This window comes from Aphelocoma coerulescens, chromosome 1, assembly GCF_041296385.1.
Source record: "Aphelocoma coerulescens isolate FSJ_1873_10779 chromosome 1, UR_Acoe_1.0, whole genome shotgun sequence".
Lineage (NCBI taxonomy): Eukaryota > Metazoa > Chordata > Aves > Passeriformes > Corvidae > Aphelocoma > Aphelocoma coerulescens.
In genome coordinates this window covers 105,491,486-105,518,308 of record NC_091013.1, presented here as the reverse complement: position 1 = coordinate 105,518,308, position 26,823 = coordinate 105,491,486, and the positions used below count along the sequence as shown (strand labels likewise).

The 26,823-nt window shown below is 55.2% G+C and overlaps 2 protein-coding genes across 9 annotated transcripts; one reads left to right on the top strand and one right to left on the bottom strand.

Annotated features, from left to right (window-relative positions):
- Positions 1-3,592: 3,592 nt before the first annotated feature.
- On the top strand, positions 3,593-9,560 carry WDR73 (WD repeat domain 73). 5 transcript variants are annotated; one of them, XM_069023816.1, is made up of 8 exons: positions 3,593-3,664; positions 3,741-3,808; positions 4,331-4,563; positions 4,946-5,034; positions 6,156-6,223; positions 6,904-7,068; positions 8,195-8,569; positions 9,136-9,560. In XM_069023816.1, exons 1-8 carry the CDS (start codon positions 3,624-3,626, stop codon positions 9,372-9,374), a joined length of 1,278 nt encoding a protein of 425 aa, XP_068879917.1. In that variant the 5' UTR covers positions 3,593-3,623; the 3' UTR covers positions 9,375-9,560. The 5 variants fall into 5 exon arrangements, with proteins under 5 accessions (XP_068879917.1, XP_068879937.1, XP_068879914.1 ...); XM_069023836.1 differs by lacking the exon at positions 4,331-4,563 and adding an exon at positions 4,181-4,269; XM_069023813.1 differs by having other exon boundaries at positions 4,181-4,563; positions 6,922-7,068.
- Positions 9,561-10,216: 656 nt separating this feature from the next.
- Positions 10,217-26,549, bottom strand: LOC138114438 (beta-arrestin-1). Of its 4 annotated transcripts, XM_069023849.1 has the most exons (17): positions 26,144-26,548; positions 21,018-21,048; positions 20,357-20,417; positions 19,751-19,795; positions 19,182-19,378; positions 18,533-18,592; positions 18,345-18,412; positions 17,778-17,913; positions 17,614-17,698; positions 17,444-17,516; positions 16,967-17,104; positions 16,688-16,771; positions 16,467-16,490; positions 15,533-15,603; positions 15,106-15,157; positions 14,374-14,481; positions 10,217-14,272 (listed from the first exon to the last, which is right to left on the bottom strand). In XM_069023849.1, the coding sequence occupies exons 1-17, from the start codon at positions 26,161-26,163 to the stop codon at positions 14,233-14,235; spliced, it is 1,293 nt and encodes a 430-aa protein (XP_068879950.1). In that variant the 5' UTR covers positions 26,164-26,548; the 3' UTR covers positions 10,217-14,232. The 4 variants fall into 4 exon arrangements, with proteins under 4 accessions (XP_068879950.1, XP_068879959.1, XP_068879969.1 ...); XM_069023858.1 differs by lacking the exon at positions 16,467-16,490 and having other exon boundaries at positions 26,144-26,549; XM_069023868.1 differs by having other exon boundaries at positions 10,217-14,481; positions 26,144-26,547.
- Between the last annotated feature and the right edge of the window lie 274 nt (positions 26,550-26,823).

Here is a 26,823-nt window from a genome sequence, read left to right as displayed (position 1 = left end):
GAGCAGGTCCCCTGGCACTGCAGAACGACAACTGTTTTGGGCAGGTAACAGTTTATAGATCAAATCAACCATTCTTCAAATATCAACCCATTATGACATTTCACCTCTCTGTTCCCTTGGGAGGGAATCCAAGTGGCATTCCTTTGATTTTCACTCTATCCCTCACTGAAAAATGTAAACAAATGTTGGAAAAAAAGACTTTCAAATTGTGTGTGGAGGATAAATTCTCTCTTATCCTCTTACTGTTCTACGCATATTTGCAGGTCAAATGGGCTTCCAAGTTTAACTGAAAGAATATGGAAATGTGGCTGTAGACAGGGAAAATGTTCAAAATCCCAGCCTAGGAAATGGACTATTAAGGAATACATTTAGGACTGTCAGTTCAGTGTGCAAGCTGCAGGTTGAGCTCCACATGGTGGGAAATGGCAGGAGCCTGAGGCCAGAGGCAGGTGAGCAGTTACCCAGAGACACACCAGGATCCAATGGCTCCAAAAGAAGACCCCAGACTATCACACATAGGATGGAAAATACTTTTGCTATTAAAAAAAAAAGTAAATGAGAAAATGCTTTTAAGTTCTGTTGTGGTCTTCAGGAAGTAGAATCACAGAATCACAGGATGGCTTGGGTTGGAACAGACCTTATAGATTATCTCATTCCAAACTCCCTGCCATGGGCAGGGACACCTTCCACTAGACCAGGTTACTACAAGCCTCATCCAACCTGGTCTTGAACACTTCCAGGGATGGGGCAGCCACAGCTTCTCTGGGCAACCTGTGCCAGTGCCTCCCCGTCCTCACAACCAAGAATTTCATCCCAATATCCCATCTAACCCTGCTCTCTGGTAGCATGAAGCTGTTACCTCTTACCCTGTCACTACATGACCTTGCAAATAGTCTCTCTCCATCTTTCATGTAAGTTCCCTCTAGGTGCTGAAAGGGGCTCTAAGGGTTCCCTGGAGCCTTCTCATCTCCAGGCTGAACACTCTGAATTCTCTCAGCCTTTAATCACAGCAGAGGCGCTCCACTCCTCTAATCATCTCCATGACCTCCTCTGGACTTGCTCCAACAGGTCCATGTCCTTCCTATGCTGGGACCCTGGAGCTGGATGAAGCTCTGCAGCTGGGTCTCACCTGAGTAGGGTAGAGGGGGAGAATTCCCCCCTTCCCTTCTGCCCACGGGGCTTTGGATACAGCCCAGCACACAGGAGTTTTCTGGGCTCCTAGCGCACACAGCTGGGGCATGTTCAGCCTCTCACCCACCAGCATCCACAAGTCCTTCTCAGCAGGGCTGCTCTCAAAACCATTCTCCACCTAGTCTGGATTTGCGCTTGGACTTGCCTCAACCCAGATGCAGCACCTTGCACTTGGTCTTGTTAAACCTCATGAGATTCCTAAGAGCCAGTTCTCAAGATGTCCAGGTCTCTCTGGGTGACATCCTATCCTTCATGTGGGTCACCTCCACCAGTCAGCTTGGTGTCATCTGCAAATTGGCCGAGGGTCCACTCAATCCCTTTATCTGTGTCATTAATGAAGATATGAAATAACACTGGTCCCAGTGCCCTGAGGGACAGGCCCCTGAGGGACACCACTGGTCACTGATGTCCATCGGGACTGAGCCACTGATCACCACCCTCTGGATGTGACCATGCAACCAATTCCTTATCCATCTCACAGTCCTGTTGTACCTGCAGAGAATTCTGGCATCTAATGCACTGCAATTAAGGTATAAAATTACTCTGCTTGTGTAGCAGACACTGTACATTACGTATTGTTCTAGCAAAAAGGTAACAGTATGTCCAACCAAACTTCAGCTGTGCCAAAGGAAAGTGAAATATTTAGACTTTATTTTGGGGAAGGGGCAACAAATGATAAATCCAGAAAGAACAGAGGCAATAATTGAGCTCCCATGGCCGGTCACAAAAAGCAGGTACAAGGTTTTCTTGAAGGTGCGGGGTTTTGTTGGCTGTGGATTCCAAGGTTGGGGGAACTGACTAAGTCTCTGACTAAAGCAAACAAGAATGAAGAGACAGAGAAGAGCTGGCCACAACTGGACCCAGGTGCAGCAGGAGCACCAGACTCATTAAGTTGGTGGCAGCAGTAGCAACTCAAGCTCTAACACCACGACAAGCATAAGATGACTTAAGAAGATGCATCACCCTGAATCCAGTGAGCCTATTGCCTCTACCTGATGATGGAGAACATCCCAGTGTGAGCAAGTGATGCACATTTCAAAGAAACCACAGACTGATTTAACTGATGTTCCCTCACATTACCCAGATACAGCTCTCTTTGTAGATGGCTCATCCTACTCCCTGCAAAGACATCTCTTTTCAACCCCCCTGCCATGGGAAGGGGCACCTTCCACTAGACCAGGTTGTTCCAAGCCCCTTCCAGGGATGGGGCAGCCATAGTTTCTCTGGGAGATCTGTGCATGTTTCCTGCTCTTTCTGAATATTTCTCTCTCTAATTATATCACTTTACCCTATGTGATAGTCTTCAGAACAGATATAATCATGCTTTCCCCTTAACACAGTGATCCATGGGATCTCAACTAAGAGACAGGATTTAACTTACTTTATACTTCTATTTTCTTGTAATTTTACATATTTATGTCAGAGAACACATGACTCATCTGCATTCAGTTGAAGGTACCTAACATTTGGTTTTTGAAAGATGCCATTGCCACACAGTCACAGAACTATAGAATGGTTTGGGTTGGAAGGGACCTTAAAGTTTAGCTCATTCCAAACTCCTGCCGTGGAGGCGGCAAGGAATTTCAAACATGAAGCATTAAAGATTCTACTGGATGAAAAGCTGGATATGATCTAGCAAATGAGAGATTCGACTGTACCTGTGGTTCTGGCTGTGGCTGCTGACAGAGAACATCCTGCAGTTGTTTGATCATAGGCTTGTGTTATGTCTGCAAAAGAAAACAGACCAAAAGAAAGAAGAGAGGCTTCACAAGGGCCTGGAGCAACAGGGCAGGGAGAAAACAGGTTTTATATTTAGGAATAACATGTCCAGCTCTGGGACCCCAAACATCAGGACATGGAGCTGGTGCAGCAAGTCCAGGGGAAACCATGGAGATGCTTCAAGGGCTGGAGCGCCTCTACTCTGGAGACAGACTGGGAGAGCTTGGGGTGTTCAGCCTGGAGAAGGCTCCAGAGAGAAGAGAAGCCCCTTCCAGTGCCTAACAGGACTCTAAGACAGCAGGAGAGGGACTTTGGGCAAGGGCCTGGAAGGCCAGGAAAAGGGGAATGGCTTCCCACTGACAGAGGGCAGGGCTAGACGGGATATTGGGACGAAATTCTTGGCTGTGAGGATGGGGAGGCCCTGACACAGGCTGCCCAGAGAAGCTGTGGCTGCCCCATCCCTGGAAGTGTTCAAGGCCAGGCTGGATGAGGCTTGGAGCAACCAGGTCTAGTGGAAGATGTCCCTTCCCACGGCAGGGGAATGGAACTGGATAAGCTTTGAGACCGTGCGATCCCAGCCCACCCCGCCACGCGGGGTTCCCGCACTGTCACACACCGCCCTTTTCGCGCATGGCGGCGCCTCCGCCCCGGTGACGTCACTGCCGCGCGTTGGCATGTGACGTCACGAGCGCGCCGGGCGGGCGGGCGTTGCTATGGAGGCGGTGGACGAGTGGCTGCTGCAGTCGCTGCGACTGTGAGGGACCCCCGGACCCCCGGCACCCGGCACTGACCCGGGCACCACCGACCTCATACCCGCCCTCTCCCTGCAGGTACCGCGACCTGCACACCTTCGAGCTCCAGGCGCCCACCCGACTCATCGAATGGGCCCGCGGGAGCCGTGAGTGCGAGGCGGGGAGTGCTGAGGGGAGGAGAGGGACTGGGCTGGGGTCTGTCGGGGAGGGGTGGCTGTGCCTGGTCGGAGGAAAGAAGGAGGCCCAGGGGCCGGCCTGGAGCGCGTGCAGAGGGAGAAGGGGGAAAGGAGGATGTAGGGTTGGACAGGCTGGGGTCCCGGAAGGGAGGCCAAGATGCAGGGCCAGGACCCCAAAAACGGGGCTAAGTGGCTGGAGCTGTACCGGTTTCAGCCCGGGCTCGAGTTCTGGGTCTGGGAGTCCATGGACTGTGCGGTAACTCGGGTTTGCCCCAGGGACGGTGGGCTGGGCAGGGGGGCAGCCCTCACCGTGTTTCTGGCTCTTCACGCCCACCCCCCAAGGTGTCTGTGTAGCTGGCTATGGACAGTCTGATGGGAACGAGATCCTGCAGCTGATCCCACCGCCAACGCTGCTGACAAAGGAGACCCAGGTGGGTGTTGCAGCCATGGTGGCACCAGACCTCTCTGACCTCCTTGGCCTGATATTTTCAGAGACCAGGTCAGGGCTTGGTGGCCTTCATGAGGTGTTACCTGTTGCTGTGACAAGGACATGGCCAGGGACTGAGCAGCTTTGGTTGAAAGGTAAAGCATGTAAGTCACCTGGTTGTTGTCCAGTCATGTTATCTTGCAGCTGCTCTGCAGACAGCTTGGGTTGTGGACACTTCATTTCCAGGTGTGTGAATGAAAGCATTTCATGGGGAAAGAGGACACATGAGAACAGCAAGGCAAGTGAAGAAGGGACTTGCTGAGCAACCCAGGCCTGGGGGACCACCCTGCAGAGCACCAAGGCTGGCCCTCGGGTGGGTGACCCCTGCACTAGAGTAGAAGGTGGTGTTTGGTCACTGGGTAAGCAGAAAGCTCCTGAGCCAGGTGTGCACAGATGGCAACAAACATAGGCAGAGCTCTTGGCAGCAGCTTTCTCCGGATTTTTGTTCTGACTATTTTGGGGTCCTTCAGTCCTGTATCTCCTGTTGAAAAAGGCAACACTGGATGGAGAAGAGCTATACCAAGCAAGACTGTGCCTTGTGTCTCTGTCATTTTTTTGTGATAACTGCGCACAAGTTGTGCACCATTGTGTAAAGAAATTACTTTGCCTCTGATTTCTAGGGCCTGTGTCCAGAGAGAGATTTCAAGGTAGAATGTGGTGGATTTTCAGAGCGCCCAGTATACAGCCTGAAATATGTGCCGGACACCAGGTATGACCACAAGGCCCTTCCCAGGGTGTATTGGAGATGGAGAGAGGACTTACCCACTGAGAGAAAACTCCTTTTCCATACCTGCTTCCCAACCCAGCTGGTCAATCCTGCCAGCTCAGAGACTAGTGTGAGTCTGGGCCAGTGACACACCAAGAACTGCTGCTGCCTCACCAGTGATCCCTCCCTACTCCACTTCTGAGCAGCAGGGGCCGGTAGAGTTTTCCTGCTCTACCCTTCTGCATTTGGCACTGTGTGGAAATGCTCAGCAGCAGAGTAGGACACTGGTGGCTGGTGTCACTGCTCTGCAAGACTCTATGTATGCAGGTTCAGAAGGTTTTTTTCCTGCTCTGGATTTAGACCAAACAAACACCTCTGGCTGATTTATATCCCTTGTTCAGTCTCTCCTACACAAGTCCCCATTGACTACTTTTGGGGCTGTCTGCATCATTCTTAGTCTAGTCCTTCTGGAAAATGGGATAACTAAATCACAGAATCACGGAATCATTTAGGTTGGAAAAGCCCTCTGAGACCACTGATTCTAGCCATTCCCCCAGCGCTGCCAAGCCCACCACTAACCCATGTCCCCAAGTACCACACATGACTTCTAAATCCCTCCAGGGATGGTGACTCCACTCCTGCCCTGGGTAGCCTGTGCCAAGGCTGGACAACACTTTTAGGGAAGGAATTTTCCAATATCCAACCTAAACATCCCCTGGTGCAACTTGAGGCCATTTCCTCTTGTCCTGTCCCTTGTTCTTTGGGAGCAGAGCCCAGTCCCCACCTGGCTGCACTCTCCTGTTAGGCAGTCATAGAGAGCAAAAAGGTGCCCCCTCAGCCTTCTTTTCTTCAGGCTGAGCCCCCCAGCTCCCTCAGCCACTCCTCATCAGATCCTCATAAAATATTGTCATAAATGCTGTTGCCTGGGACTGTGTTTGTATCGACTGTGTGGAGCATCCCTGCACAAGGAGTTCTAGGATTATGGTCCTTCCAGCCACCACTCTGCTCCAAGCAGAGGCAGGAGCTCTGCTTACAGAAGCAGCAGACCAGTTTGTCCCAGGCTGGGAAAAACAAGAATGTTCTCTGTTCCTGAGAAGTTTTCTGAGACTCTTCTGTTTCCTCAGCTTGCTGGTAACGAGTGGCCCACCTGACAGCTCCCTCCAGGTCTGGCAGGTGTCAGCAGAAGACTCTGGTAAGGGTTTCTGAGCTCAAGTGGTTTCTCAATGTAGTTGTTGCATCACACATTTCTAGCTTCCCCTTCTACCTTTGTATCAAATGGGGAGAGGAGTGCCACTTCCACGTCCTGAGTGACCACCCTTGTGTAGCACAGGCTGAAGAAGGGTACAAGACAAGGATCTACACCGGTTTTGGTGGTTTGGACTTAAGAGCACAAACCTCGTCAGGAAATCAGTATGTTTAGGCCTGTCACAGCAGCCTTGTACTGCATGTAGGTGACACAGTGTCCCCCTAGTAACGCCAGTGGTTAGAAATAAAGGAGCTCCATCCATTGCTTTTTGTGATAGACCGTGATCCACCTTACTTCTTTCAAAAAGGATCACCATTGTTGAGGCTGCTACTGGGAAATACTTGTAAACCACCAGAAAGGAAGTCATTAGAAGAAAAAAACTTCTTCATAGAACATAAACATCTTGATTCACAAATTTTCATGCATTTTTCTCAGCTTTTTGTCAGTCCCTGCTGAATGGGTTGGAAAGGGGTTTTATCCTGGAGAAGGGGTTAGGCATAATTAGATTTCTTACTGGTTTTGTAGGTCAGTTTTAGCTTTGTGAGGCATTGTTGTGAAATGGCTTAATCTGATGGATTGCTTGGCTCTCAGTGGGTTTTACAGCTGTTTCTGTCTCTTCCTAATAGATATTATCAAATCTGTAGGCCTCATAGAAACAGAAAATGACACTGGGCAATCCTGGGCTAAAATTGCCACCATTTCAGCCAGAGCCCCATGGGTCCTTCACAGCTCAAGACTTGACAGAGTCCAAATTACAGAGGTTGAATCAAGGAAAAATGTCTACATAGCAGGTATTTGAGGCAAGCCTAATGTCTGATTTTTGGAAAGGTGGGGTTTGGGTAAAGCAATGCTAATTGCTTGGGTAACAAACATTTCACTGAGTAGGTACTTCTGGACATGTGCAAGTGGTTATAAAGATATTTGCCACAAGTATATTGTCTTGAGGAAAGAGGTGACAATGGTCAGGTCCATCTCCAGCTGCTTACCACTTGCATTACACTGATTTATCACGATTCTGCCCCAAATCTTTGCACTACCAGAGTGCTGCAGATTGTTTCAGTATGGAGAACTGGGTTCACAGAGGGCTGCTGTGTGTGCTATCCCAAACAAGGGAGGTGACAGCCTGGTTACGACAGGTGGTGGGTGCAGGTCTGGTTTCCTTGGGGATCTGAGGACTCTACCTTCACCTACACAGTGAGACTCAGTCCCAACAGAGCTCATCCTGGGGAGGGAAGAGGGGATGTGTGTGTCCAGTGGCAGTATCACAGTGCTGAGGAAAAGGAATGTCTGTTTGTCATTGTCCCTGTGCCACAGGGACTCACAGAATCTTGGGAGTGGTTTGGCTTGGAAGAGACATTTAAAGCTCATCTTATTCCAACCCCCTGCCATGAGCAGAGACATCTTCCACTAGACGAGGTTGCTCCAAGCCCCAACCAACTTGCAGGCATGGGGCAGCCACAGCTTCTCTGGACAACCTGTGTCAGGGCCTCACCACCCTCACAGCCAAGAATTTCTGCCCAATATCCCATTTAACCCTGCCCTCTGACAGTGTGAACCCATACTCCCACATCCTGTCACTCCAGGCCCTTGTCCAAAGTCCCTCTCCAGCTCTCTTGGAGCCCTGTTAGGCACTGGAAGGGGCTTCTTCTCTTCTCTCTGGAGCCTTCTCTTCTCTAGGCTGAACACCCCAAGCTCTCCCAGTCTGTGACCAGGGCAGAGGGACTGTAGCCCTCAGAGCTTCTCCATGGCCTCCTCTGAACTCATTCCAGCAGCTCCATGTCCTTCTGATGCTGGGAGCCCTGGAGCTGGATGCATTATTCCTGAGCATACATCCTGCTTTCTTTCTCAGGCAATACTGCAGCACAGAAATCCTGAAAATGCTCCTCATTTGACCTGTGACCTGCCTCTCTTTTCCAGCTTCCGGAGGCAGCGAGGAGCTCAGCAGCTTGGCCTTCCTGGACTGCAACACACTTCTTCTGTGCTGCACCACCGGCCGGCTGTGCCTGGCCGACATCCGGCAGCCACAGAGTCTCGTGGAGGCCGTGTCAGTGCCCTCAGCGCCATGCAGCGAGCAGTGGTGCATGGGCACCAGGCATGGAGCTCAGGGCTTGGAGCCAAGCTCCCAGCCTGTGGCTCGCCTCTCGAACAGGGGGCTCCTAACCCTGACAGACCTCAGGAAAACATCTGAGTTCTTGGCCTTGGCAAAGGCCAGAGTCCCCTCTCCTGGCTCAGGTGCAGAGTTCCTGTGCGTCTCCTGGGCTCCTGCTCTGGAAGGCTGCCTTGCCATTTCAGGTAGGTGCTTAGGGTAGAGATCTCCTTTTCTGGGTGCTTTTTGATTTATATTTTTGTCAAGGCCCAGTTCACTCCACCTAAAACCCCCGTGACAGGGTGGCTTTTCAGAGCTGCCCCTGGAGCCAGTGGAAATGCCAGCTAATCATCCTCTGCAGCTGCCTCTTTCCAACAGCTCCGGAAGGGGCCTGCGGTGGGTTCTGGGAGATGCCTGCTGCCCTTCGGTGAGATCAAAGGCCCCAGGCTGACCATAAGCACTGCCATGATAGTGCCAGTGACAGCATGGCTGCAGGCTACAGCACTGATAACGCCAGCTGGGCAGCTAGGCTGCCTCTTGACCAGAGCCTTGCATGTTCACACTCATGAATCCACAAACTGTAGGGATTTGGTCCGGGCTCTCCCCAGCAGCTGTTTCCTTGAGACATGCTCCTCAGAGGCAGACCTGCTCTCTTCTCACAGGCTTCTAGTGGGGCCAGTTTTCCTTGTTCCTGCTGGGAGATGATCCTGAGCCCAGCTGAACTAGAGCAAAGCAATTAATTTCTGCACTCTCTAATTCCATTTTATCCAAGGTTTTGATGGCACCGTGCATGTGTATGACACACAGAGCTGGGACAGCTCTGGCAAGGAAGCAGAGCCCATCTTCGTTCACAAAGGCCATGCATTTGGCGGAGCAGGTGGCAGCGGGGACTCTCCCCTGGTCACTGTGCACACATGGCATCTGCAGAAACCCAGAACTTTGTTGTCAGCAGCAAGTGATGGTTCCCTGCATGTCTGGGACTGGGTTCAGCCCTGTGGGAAGGGTGGGTAGATGGTGTTTCAGTGAGATGAGGCATTTCCTGCCTCTGCTCTAGTTTGTGTTGGCTGCAGGGTGTCTGTTTGCCTGCAGATACTGTTTGGAGACTGTTGCAGTGAGCAGAACCAATTGTAAAGTTTCTATTTTAATAATAGTAAAAATTTTGGCTGTTACTTGTTCTCCTGTGTACCAGCCTTCAGATGAGAGCTGTGCCTGTGGTTCTGACTGTGGCTGCTGGCAGAGAACATCCTGCTGTTGTTTGATCATAGGCTTGTGTCATGTCTGCAGAAAGGGAGAGGGTCAAAAACGAGACTTGACAAGGGCCTGGAGTGACAGGACAAGGAATGGCTTCACACTGACAGAGGGCAGGGTTAGATGGAATATTGGGAAGAAATTCTTCCCTGTGAGGGTGGGGAGACCCTGGCACAGGCTGCCCAGAGAAGCTGCTGCCACCTCATCCCTGGATGTGTCCAAGGCCAGATTGGATGAATCTTTCAGCAACCTGATCTAGTGGAAGGTGTCCCTGCTCATGGCATGGAGTTGGAACTGGATGAGCTTTGCGGTCCCTTCAAAACCAAACCATTCTCCGATTTAATGAAAAAAAAAACAGGAGTTTGAGGAAACGGGCTCTTCTGTGGGATATCCACTGTATTCCAGGCCCAGAGCACGAAGGGAAGCTGCACCCCCCGCGGGTTGTTGACATTTATCACATGCACGTGTGTCACAAGCAGCGGCCTGGCCGCTACTCAGGGAAGTTTCAGTGTAACCACTTGTGTTCCTGCTTGCAGCCTCCAAAAGGAACAGGAACAACTTTTCCAGCCCCAGCCTACTCCAAGCTCTGCCCCTCCCCTTCTAGATCCTGAGAGCACCTGGTCTGAGACAAGGCATTGGTGTCCTTTGGCTCTTTTCCCACCAACTGCAAGTTTAGATTTGATGGAACTGATGTGATTTCCTGGGCTGAGGAAGCAGGCGATGACTCCTGCAACACCCATGCTGTCACCAAGGTGTTGAGAAGTAAAAACCTGCCTGCAAAGGGTTCCCTTCTGCTCTGGGTGTCAGCTGAGGTTAGGAGGGGTTGAAGATAGGTGAGGTGGGATGAAGGCTGTACTTCAAGAGCACCTGGGGAAACTTTACACTGGGAATGTGCTGTACTGATTCACTCTGTGCCATGGCAACAGCTTTCTGCCTGGCAGCTGAGCCTGGAACTTGCTCCATTCTTCTCCCAGGACAAGCCATGTGAGTGCTTCCACTCATCCCAAAACTCTGCCCAGCAGCAGATGAAGCAGGGGCAGTATGTCCTGCCCAAGGCTGGGGATGTTGATGCTTTGTCACTTACTAAAGCCATGGGTCTGTGTCACCACCATCAGTGAAGGCAAAAGCCTGTTTGAGTCCTAGAGGAGCTGAGCTCTCCTGCGGGAGTGCCTGAGCATCCTTTCCACTGCCCAGGGCCCACAGCCAAACCAATCCAGCTGAGCCAGAGCCGAACTGGGGGAAATGGGTTCTGACCAAGAGCCTGGGAGCATTTCTGCCCCAGTGCAGGCAGCAGGGAGGGCTCCTGGCTCTCTAGTCTCTCCATCTGCTATTGAGTCAGTTCCTTCCGGTTGTGGTAAAGCTGAGTGTGCCCTTCCCCTGCACCAAGACCTGCAGGTTATTGCGTTTAGGAGGTGGCCTTTCTGCCCCATGACTGGGACCTGTAACAGCCCCAGGAAGGGCAGTGTGTATACACAGACATGAAGGGTTCCTAGGGAGGGATCCTGGAGCTCAGTGGGTTTTCAGGCACCCTGGGAGCAGGCAATTTGGCAATCTGGTGCAGACTCAGATTGTGCGGCTTCCCCTTCCTGGGGGAAACACCCCCCAGAGGGAGTGTCTCACCTTGGAGGAGGTGGGCTCTGAGGAGAAGACCACTGGAGCCTTCCCAGTACCCCAGCTACCTCTTCCTCACTGCCTCCTTCGCTGGGACATGTGGAGAAGCTGACCCCCTCCCACATCACAGTGATGCAGATAGTGTAACGAGGACAGGGAACTGAATTTGCTTGGCTTTCAAAACAGGGCTTAAGCAATAGCTCAGTTTGTACCCATCTGAACTTCCCTTTTTTTTCCCAAAATAACTTAAGCCTTCTTGTTCAGCTTGAACCAGATTTGACAGGAGACTGGAGATATCAAAAATATTAAGAACTCACAGATGCTGTGGGAAGGGATTATGCACACAGGAGGGATCTGAAGAGTTGCAGCAGGCAATAGGAACATTGCTCCCAGGAATGCACCGCATGGAGCCTCTGTCAATGCCCGTGTGGGATCAGAGTCTGGTTGTGTGACTGTAGGGACTTTGGCTTTGCTGGAGCCAGGTTTGTCTTTGGTGGGGAAGGTTGGGACAGCCTCTGGCACAAATGCTGACACCCATGAAGTGGACCAACTTAAGGACAGTCTCTCCCTCCCCACAGCATCAGCATAGCAAGGGGAGTTCAAGCTGCATGGGACACAAATGTGTCCAACCTCTGCTCTCCCTGGGACCACAGAAAGGTCCTCCAGAAGGCCTGTCTTCACTGAGGCCACAGAGTTTTAACCCCTGGGCAAGGTAACACAGCTGGGGACATAGAATCATGGAATCATTCATGCTGGAAAAGCTCTTTAAGATCATAGAGACCAATCTTTACCCACACACAGCCAAGCCCACCACTAAACCATGTATGTCCTCAATTGCCACATCTACACATCTCTTAAATCCCTTCAGGGATGGGGACTCCACCACTGCCCTGGGCAGCCTGTCCCAAGGCTGGACAATCCTTTCAAGGAAGGAATTCTCCCTAATACCCAATCTAAACCTCCCCTGGCACAGCTTGAGGCAGGGCTTCTCCTTTCTTGCCTGTGAGGGAACAAGCCAAAGCCCTTCCGTGAAGGTCTCCAAATTCAGGCCCATAAATAAATGGAGGTGTTATTTGGCTCATCCTCCAGTCCTGGCTCCAGCTGCTCTCAAAGAGGATGAGAGCAGCATTAACAGATGTTTGGATGTGGCTCTTGGAGACATGGCTTAGTGGCCTTGGCAGAGCTGGGGGAACCATTGGACTCTATGGTCTTAGGGGGTTTTTCCAACCTCCATGATTCTGTGATCCTTAAAACAATCAGCCCTAAGCAGTTCCTCAGCAGGACACACGCTGACATGGCTTGTTTAACAAGCAGCTCGTTAGTGCCCTGTGCTCATCAGGTACTGCACGGCCATGCATTTTCATTTCCAAAAAAATGCCCAGTCCCTGCTGCAGACTACAGAATCCTTCATCTCCTCCTAGGCTCCTCTCTACGTGTCTCTGCATGCCAGGGAAGCTGTCATCAGTGGGAGGGATGGGGTGGCATGAGCAGGACAGGCGCTGCTGCTCCCTAGTCCTTGTGCAGGAGGGAAAAAATTCTTCCCTGTGAGCATGGTGAGGCCCTGGCGCAGGCTGCCCAGAGAAGCTGTGGCTGCCGCATCCCTGGAAGTGTTCAAGGCCAGGTTGGATGGGGCTTGGAGCTACCTGGTCTAGTGGAAGGTGTCCCTGCCCATGGCAGGGAGGTTGGAACTGGATAAGCTTCAAGGTCCCTTCCACCTCAAACCGTTCCATGGTTCTGTGACTTTCTGCCTGTGTCAGCTCCCCTGTCCTTAGCCAGCAGAAGTGTCCAGGCATTGGGACTGTATTTTGCTATTTTTTCTTTTTTTTTTTTTTTCTGAGTTTAATAAACTAGAATAATTTATTTGACAGAACACAGAAACATCACAGACAGGGTGGAGAAACCAAAGCAGCAGGTATCAATGATCAGTACAAAGGAACCACTTTACAAAAAGAAGTACCACGCTGCCCATCAGCTTTACCCAAAAATTATGGGGGGAGGGGGGTGGGCTCAGCTTAGCACCCCACAAACTGGGTGTGGGGGATGGAGCTATCCCCACAAAATGCTCTCAGATGACAACGCTGACTGCAACAGCACAATAAATAGTGGGAATGGCCTCTCAGTGGGTGGTGAGGGACCAGAGACCCTTGGAGGGGGGAAGGGAGTCCAGGCACCACCAACCTGGGAGGTACAAGCATCTGCTGAAATACTGATTAGGGTGGCAAATGCCCTGCTTCTCCCCCACCCCCAAATAGGTGCTAGATCCCATGCAGGCAGAGAGAAACATCAGCCAGGAGGGCTTTGCAGCTTGGCAGGACAGAAGTATCCCTGGCAACATCCTGGTGGGGAGGCGGCTATTCCATCATGACCCTGCCATGGCTTCGAAGAGGCATTTGAGGCCTCTCCCAGAGCAAGCAGTGTGTGCTCAATGGCACAGACCCACAGAATCCCCTCTGCCACCTTAACCTGGCCCCAGCAGCTCCCAGCTCTGAGCTGGTTTCCTCCAGGATGATTATACTGGTGTGAAAATGAATGCAGCTCGGAGGACCTCTGGGGTGGCCACTTTGGGGGTACTTGGGGGAAGAGAAGGGTGGGTGCTGCCCACCCACTTTGGAGCAGCTGGGGCAGGGGCCAAAGTCAGAGCCAGGCTTGTGCATCCCAGGGAGGGAACACATGCAGCAGGGCCGGACAGAGGGGGACTGGCTGTGGGTGAAAGGAGGGGACACCGAGGTGCACAGGTGCCTTTTCCCATGAGAAGGCTGCCTAAAAAAGACACCCCCCCTATTCTGCTGCAGCCCCCCCTCCCCGTAGCAAACTGGTGTTGATACTGGGCTTATATAAAACACATAAAAGAGGCAGCTCATAGGAAAGGGCTCTGGTAAGTGGCAGGGGGCTGGACAGGGACGGGGTTATAGTGAGCCCCACTGCCTCCAGTGCCCCCCTGGCCGTGCCCTGCACGGGAAACAGCAGCTCTGGCAGCTGGATGAAGAGACAACACAGCACAGCTGGACGGTTATAGGTCCTGTGGCCATCGGGTGATCCATAGGCTCCCAGTACAGGTAGAAAACAAAATTAATTAATTATAGAAAAGAGAAGCAGCCTAATGTAGGGGTGTCCCTGGGCCGGGGCAGCGAGCAGGGTGGGGCTCGCTTATCTGTCATTGAGCTGCGGGGAATTTGTCCGCTCCTCCTCATCTTCCTTGTCATCCTTCATGCCTTTGAGTCGCTGGCGGGCGAAGTCTTCAAACACAATGTCATCATCACTAGTGGGGACACGAGGGAGAGGGGTTTAGGTGGGGTGCAAGGTGAAACACCCCCTGCCCCGCAAAGCTGTCCCAGCTTGCCTGGTGAACTCAACCTGCACCGCCACAACATTCCAGCAGCTCAGGGGGCCCCAAAACCTTGCACCCCTCAGCAAACAGCCTCGGTTTTCACAGCCTTATTAATACTTGCCCAATGCACCCAAAAAAGAGCCCTCAAGCTCTCCAGCAGGTGCAGCATTACCAGGGCCATTGGCATTTGCCCCACTCTAGGGGAACCGCAGACCTGCAGGGAGTAGCTGGGTGGATAAAAACCTCCCAAACATATCACCAGCCTGGGGAACTGTGGTGACAACCTCCCCCACCCCCAACACGATCCCAGCAGGCTCTTACTGCAGTTTCTCCTGTTTTTTGGAAAGCCATGCAGGGAAGGGCAAAGGAGGAGAGAAGAGAGAGGGGAACAGCACGCGTCATGCATTACAGGTGACATGTGTGGGGTTAATCACATGTGCCAATGCCATGGCACAGCGGGTGTTAGCAGGTTGGGGGGGTGCCATGCAACCGCCACGTTTCCCATTCCCACATGGAATGTGGGAATTGGGGGAGGAGTGTATTTTAGTCTCTTACTTTGTATCGAGTTCTATCAGATTTGTATCTATGGGCACTTCATTCTCTGGAACTGAACAAAGGGATGACACAGGGTTAGTCACAGGGTGGTGACTGCCATCCCACCGAGGTGGGTGACACCTTCCCCAGGAGCATCTCTGCCCTCCTAGCAGGGTGGGTGAGACCCTCCTGCGGTCATCACTGCCATCCCATTGGGGTGGCTGAGATTCCCCTGGGGTTGTCACCACTGTTCCCAGTGTGTGGATGCAACCCCCCCAGAGTTTGGCTGCATTAGGGTGATGGGGGCACCCCCATGGTTTTAACACTGAGGCCCTGTGAACAGGGTCAATGGAAACCAAGAATCTCCCTCCCCACAGCCTTACTGGTCCCTTTTGCCCCCACCCACCCCCAGGGATGCTGGCCCTGTTACCCAGGCCTGGACACTCACTGTCCCGGTGTACTGGTTCCTCCCTGGGTTTGGGATGCATCAGCGTGAAGGGCAGCTCCACTGCAACGTCACTGCAAAAGACACCAGGGTAAAGCATGGGCCTGCCTGCACTTTACATGCAGAGCAAGGCAAATTTGCAGGGGAGGAGCAGAGCAGCACCCCTCATTACAGCTGCTGTAGAGACCATAAAGCTGGGCAAACCCCTGTGTTATCCTCCATGGAGCTGCTCAGCAGCTCTCATGGCTCTTGGTTGAGCTTGGACCCCAGGGTGGGGGATCAGCACGGGCCCCCTGGAAAGTAGAGGGGCATCAGGAGGGAGAGCAGCACGGCAAAAATCTTGTCTTTAGAAGCTATGGAAGGGATCCAAATCCATTGTCCTTAGGCTGTAGCCAGCAGTGCCATGGGAATGGCAGGAGGTGCACCAAGTTTCCCAGTGCTCGGTGGGCATGGTGACATCAGGATGCGACAGCCTGAGCACAGCCCCGAGCTGCCCCAGGGGCAGGTAGGACAGAACTCAGACAAAGAAGTGCCCCAAGGGAGGACGAGTGGTCCTGTGGTCCCCATAGGACCCTGTGAGGGGAGTGATGTGAGGATGAAGACCTGGAAAGCCCCAGAGACTCATGTAACCACATCCAGAGATGCTCAGCCCTATGAAGCACCTCTGTGCCCTGCTCACTCTCCCCAGCAGCACCCACAGGCCTCTCACTCCAGTACAAGGAGGAGGATGCAGGATTCAAACCCTGCCAACATTCCCAGCCTCACTACCCCAGCCCCACCTCTGCCAGGCTTTTCGCTTTGGGTGAGACAGCATCCCCAACACAGTGGAATCCCAAGGACAGGCATGGGGTCAGAGTGGTAGCACCCTGAAGGGCTGGGGGGTGCAATGCGGGGCTGCAGTGAGGATTGGGGGGTGCTGGGGGGAGTGGAATGTTACCTGGAGGCGAGGTCTCCCAGCAGGCTGGCATGAGTCAAAGGATACAACACATTAGTCACTGTCCCCTCCCAAGGACACACAGCCCCCACACACATTTTGTCCCGCCTGTGCTGCTTAGTCCCAGGGGAGCTTTAAGGGTGATGGGGCCCCACCTGCAGCACAGACCAGTCCCAAGGTTAGAGAGAAGGTGCAGCATGGCGTGGGGGGTGCCCAACACTCACCCTCCTCGTGACACCACCAGCTTCACCTTCACCTTGTAGGAGACAATGATGCCCAGGATCTCCTTGTTGGCTCCATCTCTTAACCTGGAGGAAGGGGCAGGTGGGCATCAGTGAGGGACTGGCCATGGGGACCAGCCCCCTGTCCTCCTGAAGGTCCCCCCCCGGGGTCTCCTCCACCCCAAGCATCACCCCTGGAGCAGGGGCTGGATGCCCACCAGGGCCAGGTCCTGCCCCCCCGCTGCAGGGGGGACAGGAGCCCTGGGGGATGGAGGGGCTCACAGCGTGCTGGAGGCCAGGTTGGTGTCCTCATGCTTGAGCTTCCCATCCAGCGCCAGCCCCCGCTTCTCCCGGTTGTTGGCAAGGAAGGGGGTCAGGGTGTAGACTTTGCAGAATGTTGAGCTCGGGGCCACCATGTCACTAGAGATGACAGCCACCATCAGCCAGAGCCCCAGCTACCCACAGCTCCCACAGCCCCACAGGTCACCCCAGACATCTTGATCTTAGCCTGGTGAACTTCTCCACATATTCCCATCCCTGCCTCAGCCTGATGAACATCTTCCCAGGGTACGCAGAGGGTGGCATCCCCAAGATGCCACCAGAAAAAAGGTCTCCATCTCCCTGTTCCTCCCACCATTCCCTGCTTGCCAAGTGCAATATCCCACTGGGGCTGCACTGGGGCAGGAGACCTCCAAGGTTCCTCCAAGGCCCCCCCCGAGGTCTCCAGGGCTCCTCATGATGTCCCCAAGGAGTACTCACTCAGCATCCTCCACAGCCACCGGGCACTTGTACTGGGCAGTGTTGAAGAGGCAGATGTCGGCATACTGGCGCACTGGGGTGAGACACAGAGAGATGGGAATCAGGGTGGGCCCCCACAGGGACGGGGACAGGGACACCAGTGGAGTGGGGGACATGGCCCTGCTGCTCACCTGAGATCTTGATCTTCTTCACGGTCTTGTTGGTGTTGTTGGTGACATGCACGTTGACACTGATGGGCTCCCCATGGTAGTAGATCTGCAGGGGAGCAGGGCAGGGGGGATGGTGAGATCCCCAGGGTCACCCCACCAGTGTGCACCCCCCAGTCCTTGCCCACCTCCTTGTCCAGGGATGCCTCAAGGTGCAGTGGCTTATCTGACATGAGGAACTGCCGGGTGGTCTCTGCCATGGGCTGGGGGCCGGGTCTCTCTGGTGCGTACTGGACCTTACGGATCACCAGGCGCACTGAGTTCCTGAGGGAAGACAGTGAGAGGAGAACTCAGGCTGCCCATAGGCTACCCTCTTTCTTGGCCCATTCTGGGTCAAATCCTTCTTTTCTTCTGGTCTGCTGGGTCAGAAGGATGCCATGAAAGGTCTTGTCTGGATGCCCACCAGGGCTACAACCAGGCTGCCCACAGCAAGTGTTGGGCTCCTTGCACAGTGGTGTTTATCTCCATCCCAGCCCCAAGATGTTCTCTGACCCATCCCTACCCTGAAGAACACTTCCATCCCAGCCCCATCCTGGAGAGCACCCCCATTCCAGCCCCATCCTGGAAAACAACTCTATCCCATCCTGGAAAACATTCTCATCCAAGCTGGGTAGCAAACTGGGGTGCCCCTTTCCTGCTGCCAGCCCCAGGAGCCTGCCGGTTCCATCCAGGCTGGATGGATCCTCTCTGCTTACCTCTTGTGGATCTTCTCCTCCAGGTTCTCGGCACAGAAAGCTTTGACCTCGTAGTCCACCCCACAGGCCTGAAAACCAGGAAGGGAGGAGAAGGAGGCAGGGAAACCCCTTTGCACTCCCCAAAGAGGTGACCCCAGCAGTGCCCACTCATCACAGCCTGGTGGCATGGGAACATGGAGGGATCTTACCTTCCCCGTGTCCTCTGGGCCTGGCTGCAGTGTGACGGAGCAAGGCAAGTTGGGGGGGATCTGGAGGGGAAAGGGGGGTGAGGAGCTTTTTGAGGGGCTACCAGCACTTCCCTTTCCTGTCCACAACGAAAAGAAGTAAATCCAGGAAGGATTTCCTCATTTTACTATTGCATTTCCCAAATCCCAAAGTGTTACAAAAATACATTATTTTAGAGGGCTTTAATTAATCAGGGGAATTTTGAGAAATCAGGGCCATTTTTGAGGCCATAGGATTGAGCCCTGTAAAATGTCATAGAGCTCCAGAGTGGGTGGTCACCATTGCCAAAGCTGCACCAGGGAAATCGAACGAGCAGGTGCATGAAGCAGGGGGTCTACCCCCCAGCCATTCCCTGCCAGAGCTGTCCAGTGCTAGCATGGATCCCCAGTGCCAGCATGAACCCCCCAGTGCTGACATGGACTGGCAGTTTCCCTACTGATGGCTGCTCTCTGCTCACCGGTTTGAAGATCCACCACCAAAAGTGTGTCTTGATCACAGATAGCAGCATCTCACCCCCAACCACGACCCCACAGGGCCAGATGGGACCCTGATGTCCCCATCGCAGGGTTCACTGTCCCTTCAAGCACGCCAGAGCACCCGCTGTCACCCTACCTCAAAGGTGAAGGGGTAGGCGTGCTCGCCCAGCTTCTTGATGAGCCGCTCCTGCAGCCGCGTCAGGGGCTTTTTGTCCTCGGGGACCGGGGGGAAGGCCTGGGAGTTGGCCACAAACAGGTCCTTGCGGAAGGTCAGCCCCAGAACATCCAAGTCCTCACGGCCATAGCGGAAGGCGCAGGTCAATGTCACAAAGACTGGAGAGGGTGACAAGGGGAAGTTGGTAGCAGGCTGTGGGTCATGGAAGGGACCATCACGGCATGGGGACACCAAGGCAAGGTGGCATTCTGGCTCATGCCAGTCCCACCAGCACTGGGAAGTAGTGGTGGCTTGAGGACATGCCATGTTGAGAATATGGGGATTCAGCAGCCTGCTGTGCCTTGGGATGCCCACCACAGCACCCCCATTCTCCACAGGACAGGGAACCTGCCGTGGGGACAGGGGGGCTGGAAAATGTCACCAAAGGGCCCAGAGATGCCAATGCCTGGGTAGGACTACATGGAGATGCCAGCATCGCCCTGAGGCAGTGCCACTTCTGTGGCCCCAGGGATCCCAAAGGTAGACATTACCTTTTCTCTCCTTCAGGTATTCAGGATCCACCAGCACTACTCCATCTGCAAGGGAATGGCCAGGACAGAAATGCGTCACAGGGATAGGGCAACGCACTGGCAGGATCAGGGAATGCAATGGCAAGGTTATGGGACACAATGGCAGGGTCAGGGCAACGCACTGGCAGGATCAGGGAATGCAATGGCAAGGTTATGGGACACAATGGCAGGGTCAGGGCAACGCACTGGCAGGATCAGGGAATGCAATGGCAAGGTTATGGGACACAATGGCAGGGTCAGGGGACATGCTACTGGGATGGGGGGACACCACTGGCAGGGGGACACACACTGTCAGGGTCAGAGGATGTGCTGGTAGGGGGACATGTTCCCCCTTTATACTGAGAGTCATCACCTCCAAGCTGCCAGCCAGGGCCTGGCAGGAACACGCTGCCAGCAGGGGACAGTCTGCACCTACCACACCCAGGGCATATGCAAAGCCACAGCGAGACATGACTATTATCCCAAATCAGCAGTTTTCTGCTCCCCAAAATCTTTCCTCCCAGACAGCCCAGCCCACCTTGGCATGCATCTCCCTGCAACTCAGGTCCCCTTCCTGCCACCACATACCCACAGGGTCCACCACATCGATGTGGTCCACGAAATCCCTCTTCCCAAGGTAGACAGTGAGCTGCAGGAAGGAATAGTGTGTCAGGGGTGTACAGAGCAGACCCCCAGGCCCCCCATGTTGTCACCACCCAGTGGGGTCCATATTCCTCATCATCCCCAGTGTCACCCTGTACCTGTGGTACCCAAAGTCAACCCCACCCCATTCCAGGCAAAGCCTGGAACCTTTCCAGATCCCCAGACCTGGAGGCACTTTACATCTGGGGACCGTTGGGTGTCGCCCCAGGGGTTTGTACCCCACTGTGGAGCAGGGATGAGCCCCCCAGTGTCACCCTCTCATCTCTCTCCTGATGGGGAAACTGAGGCACAGGGCAGGCAGCTGCCTGGCAGAAGGTTTTCTGCCTCAGCTCCTGCTGCCAGACCCAAAACCCCCACAGGCAGGGTCACCTGCACCCCAGCACTCCAAAACCTGTCTGCTTGACCCCTGACCTTGGGAAAGCCCCCCCCCAGCCCCACTGTGCCTCAGTTTCCCTTCCCGCTGCTGTGGCAGGATGCTGAGGGAGGCAGTAGTGCGCAGGGTGGATCTGGGGTTCAGGGACATGCCCATCCCCCACTCCCGGCCATGCTTGTGACCCCATGGTTTCCACCGCCATGTCCCCCTTACCTTCCCATTAGGACTGGCTTTCTTAAACACCCTGCAAAACAGCAAAGGGGAGGTGAATGCTGGAGCAGGGGGCACCCTCCACTCCTGAACCCCCCACTCCGCTCCTGGCTCCCTGCCCATGGAGCTGTCCACCTTTCCCCCAGGAAGGATCCCTGGGGGAAGAAGCACCCACTGGCACAGTCCTGTTGGGTGCCGGGTGCATCCAACCCTCAGCACCCAATGCCAGGACCCAATTTTGGATAAGGGAGGCATTGGGACCCCAGCCCACCCCTTCGCATGAGGATGGTGCCCAGAGACTACTGTGAAGGGCAGCAGCACCCCAGCACCCAGCTTGCCCTGGAGACCAGAGTGTGGGACCATGGGGTCAAGGCACACAGGATGGGAGCATCCCCTGGGGTGAACCCACCTTAACACCACCTCACATCGATGCATCCCAAAGCCACTGGAGAGGCAAGAAAAGTCTGGGGTGCTCCTGTCCCCAGAGCTTTTCATTCCCATTCCAAAACATGGGACTAGCCCCCAGACACCGCTCTCAGCTCCCAAAATCCCTCTGGAAGACTCCACAGAGAGGAATGGGAGAAAGGGTGTGGGTCCAACATGCCACTGCTGGGAAATGCATGTCTGCTGCAGGCAGGGAGCAAGCAGAGGCAAGTAGGGTGCCTGGCGCTGCCAGATTTTTTGGAGCCTGCCCTGGCACAAAGCCACCCGTAATGGGTTCTCCTCAGATAATCCCTCCTTGCCTTTAAATTCCATTAAAACCATCCGGGAAGATTAGTAGTGGTTTCAGCTGGAAAAAAAAAACAATTTCCCAGGGCAGCTGCTTGGCTCTGCCAAAATCCCCCGGGCTGCTACAGGGTGATGGACCCTCAGCCACACTAGGAGTAGCCCTCAGCCACCTTGGTGCCTGCAGCTGCCCACACCCAGCCAAGGGGCAGGCAGGGAAGGCAGCAGCCAGTGAGTGCCAGCTTGGGGGTGACCATGACCCTGGCAATGGGGTAAGATGCATCAAGAGATGCGTGGGCACACCCCTCACTCCCATATCCCTGAAGTCCTGTGTCCCCACCTCCCTGTGTCCCTGCATCTCCATATCCCTGCATATGTGTGTTCCTGCACCCTGAAGTCTCCACATCCCACTCTCTTGCAAGCCATGGGGACCAGCACAGCCTGGCCAAGCTCTGCCCAAGAAGCAGGATATAGTCTGGATAAGGGGCTGAAGCCCCTCATTCCCTTGTCCCCAGACAAGCCCCAGGAACCCTCTGCCAGGCACATAAAATATTTGGGACATCCTTCTGGGGGTCCCAAGCCACTGGGAACATCAGGAACATCCTGCTGACCCTTCCTGGGTGGCTTTTCCCTGTGGGGGTTGCGGGATTGATTTTTCCCAGTCAAAATGGGAAAGCACTTCTGCAGATGGATGTTTGTCATGAGGGTTTGCTGGTGAGGGTGTGATCCCGCACTGGTGCAAGGAAAGACGGAATTAATGGGAATGCTGCTCCAATTAAATAACTGGGGGAAATAAAGGCCTAAACGTGCCATGGAAGGGCAGCAGCATGCCACAATTTTTGGGGTTTGAAAGCCATGGCAGGATCAGTCTCCAGAGTCAGGAATGGAGAGGCAATGGATGCATCCTCCTGAGAGCCCAGAGCAACTAACAGCAGGATTTTCATGGGTAATTATTGAGGTGTTACATAAAAGCAGGATGAGGAGCATCCCCTGCCAGCCTGTCACCCCCTTGTCACCCCACACCCCACAGACCAGCTCCCAAGGGAGACCCCAAAGAGGGTCCAGCATGCTGGATCACAACCTGAGGCGTGCTGGGAAGCCCCAGCACGCCTCAGGCAAGGCAGCCAAGGCGGTGATGTTCCTGCCCAGCCCTGGGGACACTAACAGAGCCGCTAATGAACCCAGTGCAAGTGAGATCGATCTCAGGCAATGGCAGGCGCTGCGGGAAGCCATTTCTCACCACTCTGCCTGGTACACTCATGCTGGCCCCACACTGGGGCAGGAGTCCCACAGGGCCTGAGACCTGCCCAGCCCCACACTGCAGGTGCAGAAGCCCCACGTTATGGGTGCAGAAGCTCCACAGAATTCGAGATGCACACAGCCCCACATTGTGCATGCAGGAGCCCAGGCTGGCTCCACACTGTGTATGCATGAGCACAGGGTGCCCTCATCCTGTGGGTGCAGCAGCCCTGCCTGGCCCCACACCATGGGTGCAGGAGCTCACATCTCCCCAGATGTACGTGCTGGGGGCCAGCTCTCTCCGGAAGCACCAGTGGGGGAAGGGAAGGGGCACATGGGGACACGGTAGCCTGTTGCTGCCAGTGGGGTGACCCTCGCCCGCCACCGGATCTAGAGGGAGGAAAGGAGGAAGTGTGAAGCCTTCCCTCCCCCTCCAGCCCTTCCTGGTGTCGAAACACAGGAGACACAAGGCAGGAAGTGGCCTCTGCCGCTGCCCATCAGGAGCTTGGGGCCTCACGCCGTGGGCTGGCAGCCCCACTGCCCCCCAAGCCCCTGTCATGCTGCTGCACAGCCGGATCCCATTTCTCCTGCCCTCTCCCTGCCAGGGATCCCATCCCTTAATGAACTTGTTAGGCACCCAGCCAGGGCTAATGATGGCTTTATTGGGTGGCCAATAATTGAGTGAGGTCCATTGGATCTTGGTTGGGAAGATTTATGAGGATTTGATTCCCCTGGGCATTGGAACAGGATCTGACAGCAATGCCATTGATTGCCTTTGAACCCAGGGCGGAGAATCCAAGGGTTTTGCCAGCTCTCACACTAACAAGGCTGGATGGTGGATCTAATTAGCTAGAGCCACGTTAGAAGGGACCTCCGGGGATAATGGAACCACCAGCAACCACATGATACACTTCAACACAACCCCGTGGTGGCGGCCAGAGGCTCCCTGCCAGCTGTGCCGGGATGAGCCTGGAGCACCATGCCAGCTGATCCCAAAGCAAGAGCATCCCACGGGCCCAATGCTGCATCTTGCATTCCTGCTGCATCCATCCATCTACCCCTGCCAGGCTCAGCAGCAGCATCCCCCAGCCAGGTCAGAACTCCACAGACTTTCTTGGCGAGGAAATACCTCAGCTGTGGGATCTGGGATGTGTCTGGATCCTGCTGTTATTACCAGAGTTTGCTCTTCAAACAACGTCCAGGAAGCAGGAGTCTCCCGTCCTGGGCCACCTTCCAGGGCTCTTTCTCTTCCCAGTGGAGATCCCTGTCCTGCTCCCAGATCCCATGGCTTCATCCAGAAGGATGAATGGGATGGTAGAGGGACTGATCAGCAGGTCCGGTGGTAGGTGAAGGTCACCCCCCTGGCAGCAAGATGCTATGGTGGAATGCTACAGAGGGGCTGGATGGGACTATGGGGTCAGAGGAAGGGTGCAAGGGGAGCTTAATGCCAAGGTGTAGGCTCTGGTATACCAGGACCACTGCAGCACTTCCCAGACACCAGGAAACCACCCTCAAGCCACAGGCTAGGAATCCCAGCAGCCAGGAATTCCAGTAGCTATGCATCCTGTGTGGGGGTTGCAGCTGCCCTAGCTGGGTGCTGAGTGGGAAGAGCAGGGAAAGGTGATCGATGGTGCCAGTAGCCATCAACTCAGCTGTTTCTTCCAGCTCTTCCCACTGCAGGGCTTGGTGACTCCCAAGAAAAGTGGGGTGCCACTGCAGGAATCAGCAGAAATGGGCTTTTGCGGTATCAGATAGTAAATCAGCTCCCACAGCTGAACCTCCTGATCAAACCAAGTGGATTTGGGTTTGGAGATCCAAACTGGAGAGGAAGAGGGATTTGTCAGCCTAATTCTTCTCCCTCCTGGCTCCCTCCGTACACGCTGCGTAGGCAGCTCATGCCTCTCCTGTCAGCACGCCTGCTGATGGGAATGCCGCTCACCAAGCTCCCCCCAGCACCCGAAAACCTCTGGAGGCCAAATCAGCTGCATCCCAAGGACTGCACCCAGCAGTTGGGGGAAACTCAGTGGGTGCCCCAGCCCCCTGATCTGTGGGGCTGTCCACCTGCTCCAGGAGTGCAACATGAATTCTCAAGAATGCAGGATATTGAGTCGGGGGGAAGCGGATGCTGTCAGCCACAGCTGGGGCACCAACACCTGGGCAGGCTGGCAGCAGCAACAGCCCCTTCCCAAAATGCTGGGTGAGTTCAACAGGAACCCACAACTCCCATCCTGCCACCCCAAAACACTGCAATGTTTCTGGAAGGTTCTGCCCAGGCAGGGCCAGACCCCCTCATCCTTCTCTCCTGCTGTGGCCATGGCGGGCGCAGCGGCTGCACCGAGGGCCCCTCACCCTGATGCCCAGGGGACATGGAGATGAGCAAGGGGAGGGTGATGGTGTTGTGAGGTGAGCAGGAGCACCCTGTAATCCCTGATTAATGGCCACTATTAATGGCCAAGAGGACAGAAAGGGAGTGGGGTGAAGAATGGGAGTGTCAACCCCTTGACCACTCTACTGCCACAGCCAGAGCCAGCCGGCGAGTGGGTGTCACAGGAGACCCCCCCCCAGGCCTCCCTGCAAGGGCTGGCAGGAGTCACTAGCCTCTCCTTCAAATCCCAACAGCGCCTTGCAGGATGTGCAGCCCAGCGGGTCCTGCCACGTTCTGCACCTGGAGCCCTGGGGAGCACAGGGGGGGTCCGCAGCCACCTCGGCACAGGGGTCCCCAAAAGACAGCATCCCCATGGCAGCATTCCCATGGGATGAAGGCGTCGCACGCCCGAGCTCCAGGGCTGGCACGTGCTCCCTGACACCCCCAGATGTGCCGCATGCCGGGAGTGACATCAGGGCCTGGGTCCCCTGGGGTCACCGGGGTGACAACAGCCTCCCCCACCCCAAATCCATCCAGGCTCCAAATCTCATGGGGAGGGAGCAGTGACGCCCCCGATAACTCCACGGACCTTCGGTGGGACCCGCCAAACACCCCCCTACCACTCCCAGTCGCCGGATCCTCACTACCCCTCGGGGGGGCACCGTATCCCAGCAGCGGGGCGACCCCGGGGGACCCCCGGCAGCTCCAGCGGAGAGCACGGGCAGTGCCTGTCCCACCCACCCCCCATGCCCGGGGATGCCCCCCCGGGATGCTCCGCTCTGTCCCGGTCCTCACTCACCGGGTGCCTTTGTCTCCCATGGCCCCGCCGATCCTGCGGGCTCAGCCGGGAAGCGCCGGCTGGGCTTGGAAAATTACTGGCTGGATGGTGGAAGCAGCAGTGGCGGGGCGGGCGCCGGGCCCGGTGCGGCCCTACTCGGGCCCGCTCGGAACCGCTCGAAACGCTCGAGCAGGCTCGGAAACACTCGGAACCGCTCGGCTCGGCCCGGGCGGACGCCACGCCGGCCGGTTCGGGGTCGCTCGGAACCGCTCGGGCACGTTCGGAACCGGTCGGAGCCGCTCGGAGTCGTTCGGACACGCTCGGAGGTGCTCGGCAGGGCCCGGTTCCGGTGCGGACGCTGCCGCCGCCGCCACCGCCGCTGCCTCCGCCCGCCTCTGAGCGGCGCGGCCTGGGGGGGCGGCGGGGCGCTCGGGCCGCACGGGCGGGGAGAAGATACGGGGAGAGAATACGGGGAGGGGGCACGGGGCGGACAGGGGGTGGGTGGGAAGGCGGCGAGGGGTAGGAGAGTGTGGGGCAGTGCGCGCGCGGGGACACACGAGCACGCGCGCGGACACACGAGCACGCGCGCGGGGGACACACGAGCACGCGCGCGGCTCAGGGCGCCCCCCAGCGGCTGCATGTGGACATACAGGGGCGGGGGGAGCCCCGTGTGTGATCATACCGAGACACGTGTGTGTGAA

Excerpts from the sequence above, each read along its gene's own strand:
- WDR73 (XM_069023812.1), top strand. The coding sequence starts at position 3,624 with ATGGAGGCGGTGGACGAGTGGCTGCTGCAGTCGCTGCGACT. Across the intron at positions 3,665-3,740 it reads CTGCTGCAGTCGCTGCGACT|GTACCGCGACCTGCACACCT; the intron begins GTGAGGGACCCC and ends CTCTCCCTGCAG. Across the intron at positions 7,069-8,194 it reads GAAAAATGTCTACATAGCAG|CTTCCGGAGGCAGCGAGGAG; the intron begins GTATTTGAGGCA and ends TCTCTTTTCCAG.
- LOC138114438 (XM_069023849.1), bottom strand. The coding sequence starts at position 26,163 with ATGGGAGACAAAGGCACCCG. Across the intron at positions 19,379-19,750 it reads ATACCTGAAGGAGAGAAAAG|TCTTTGTGACATTGACCTGC; the intron begins GTAATGTCTACC and ends CACCCTCTCCAG. Across the intron at positions 14,482-15,105 it reads CTGATAGAACTCGATACAAA|TGATGATGACATTGTGTTTG; the intron begins GTAAGAGACTAA and ends TGTCCCCACTAG.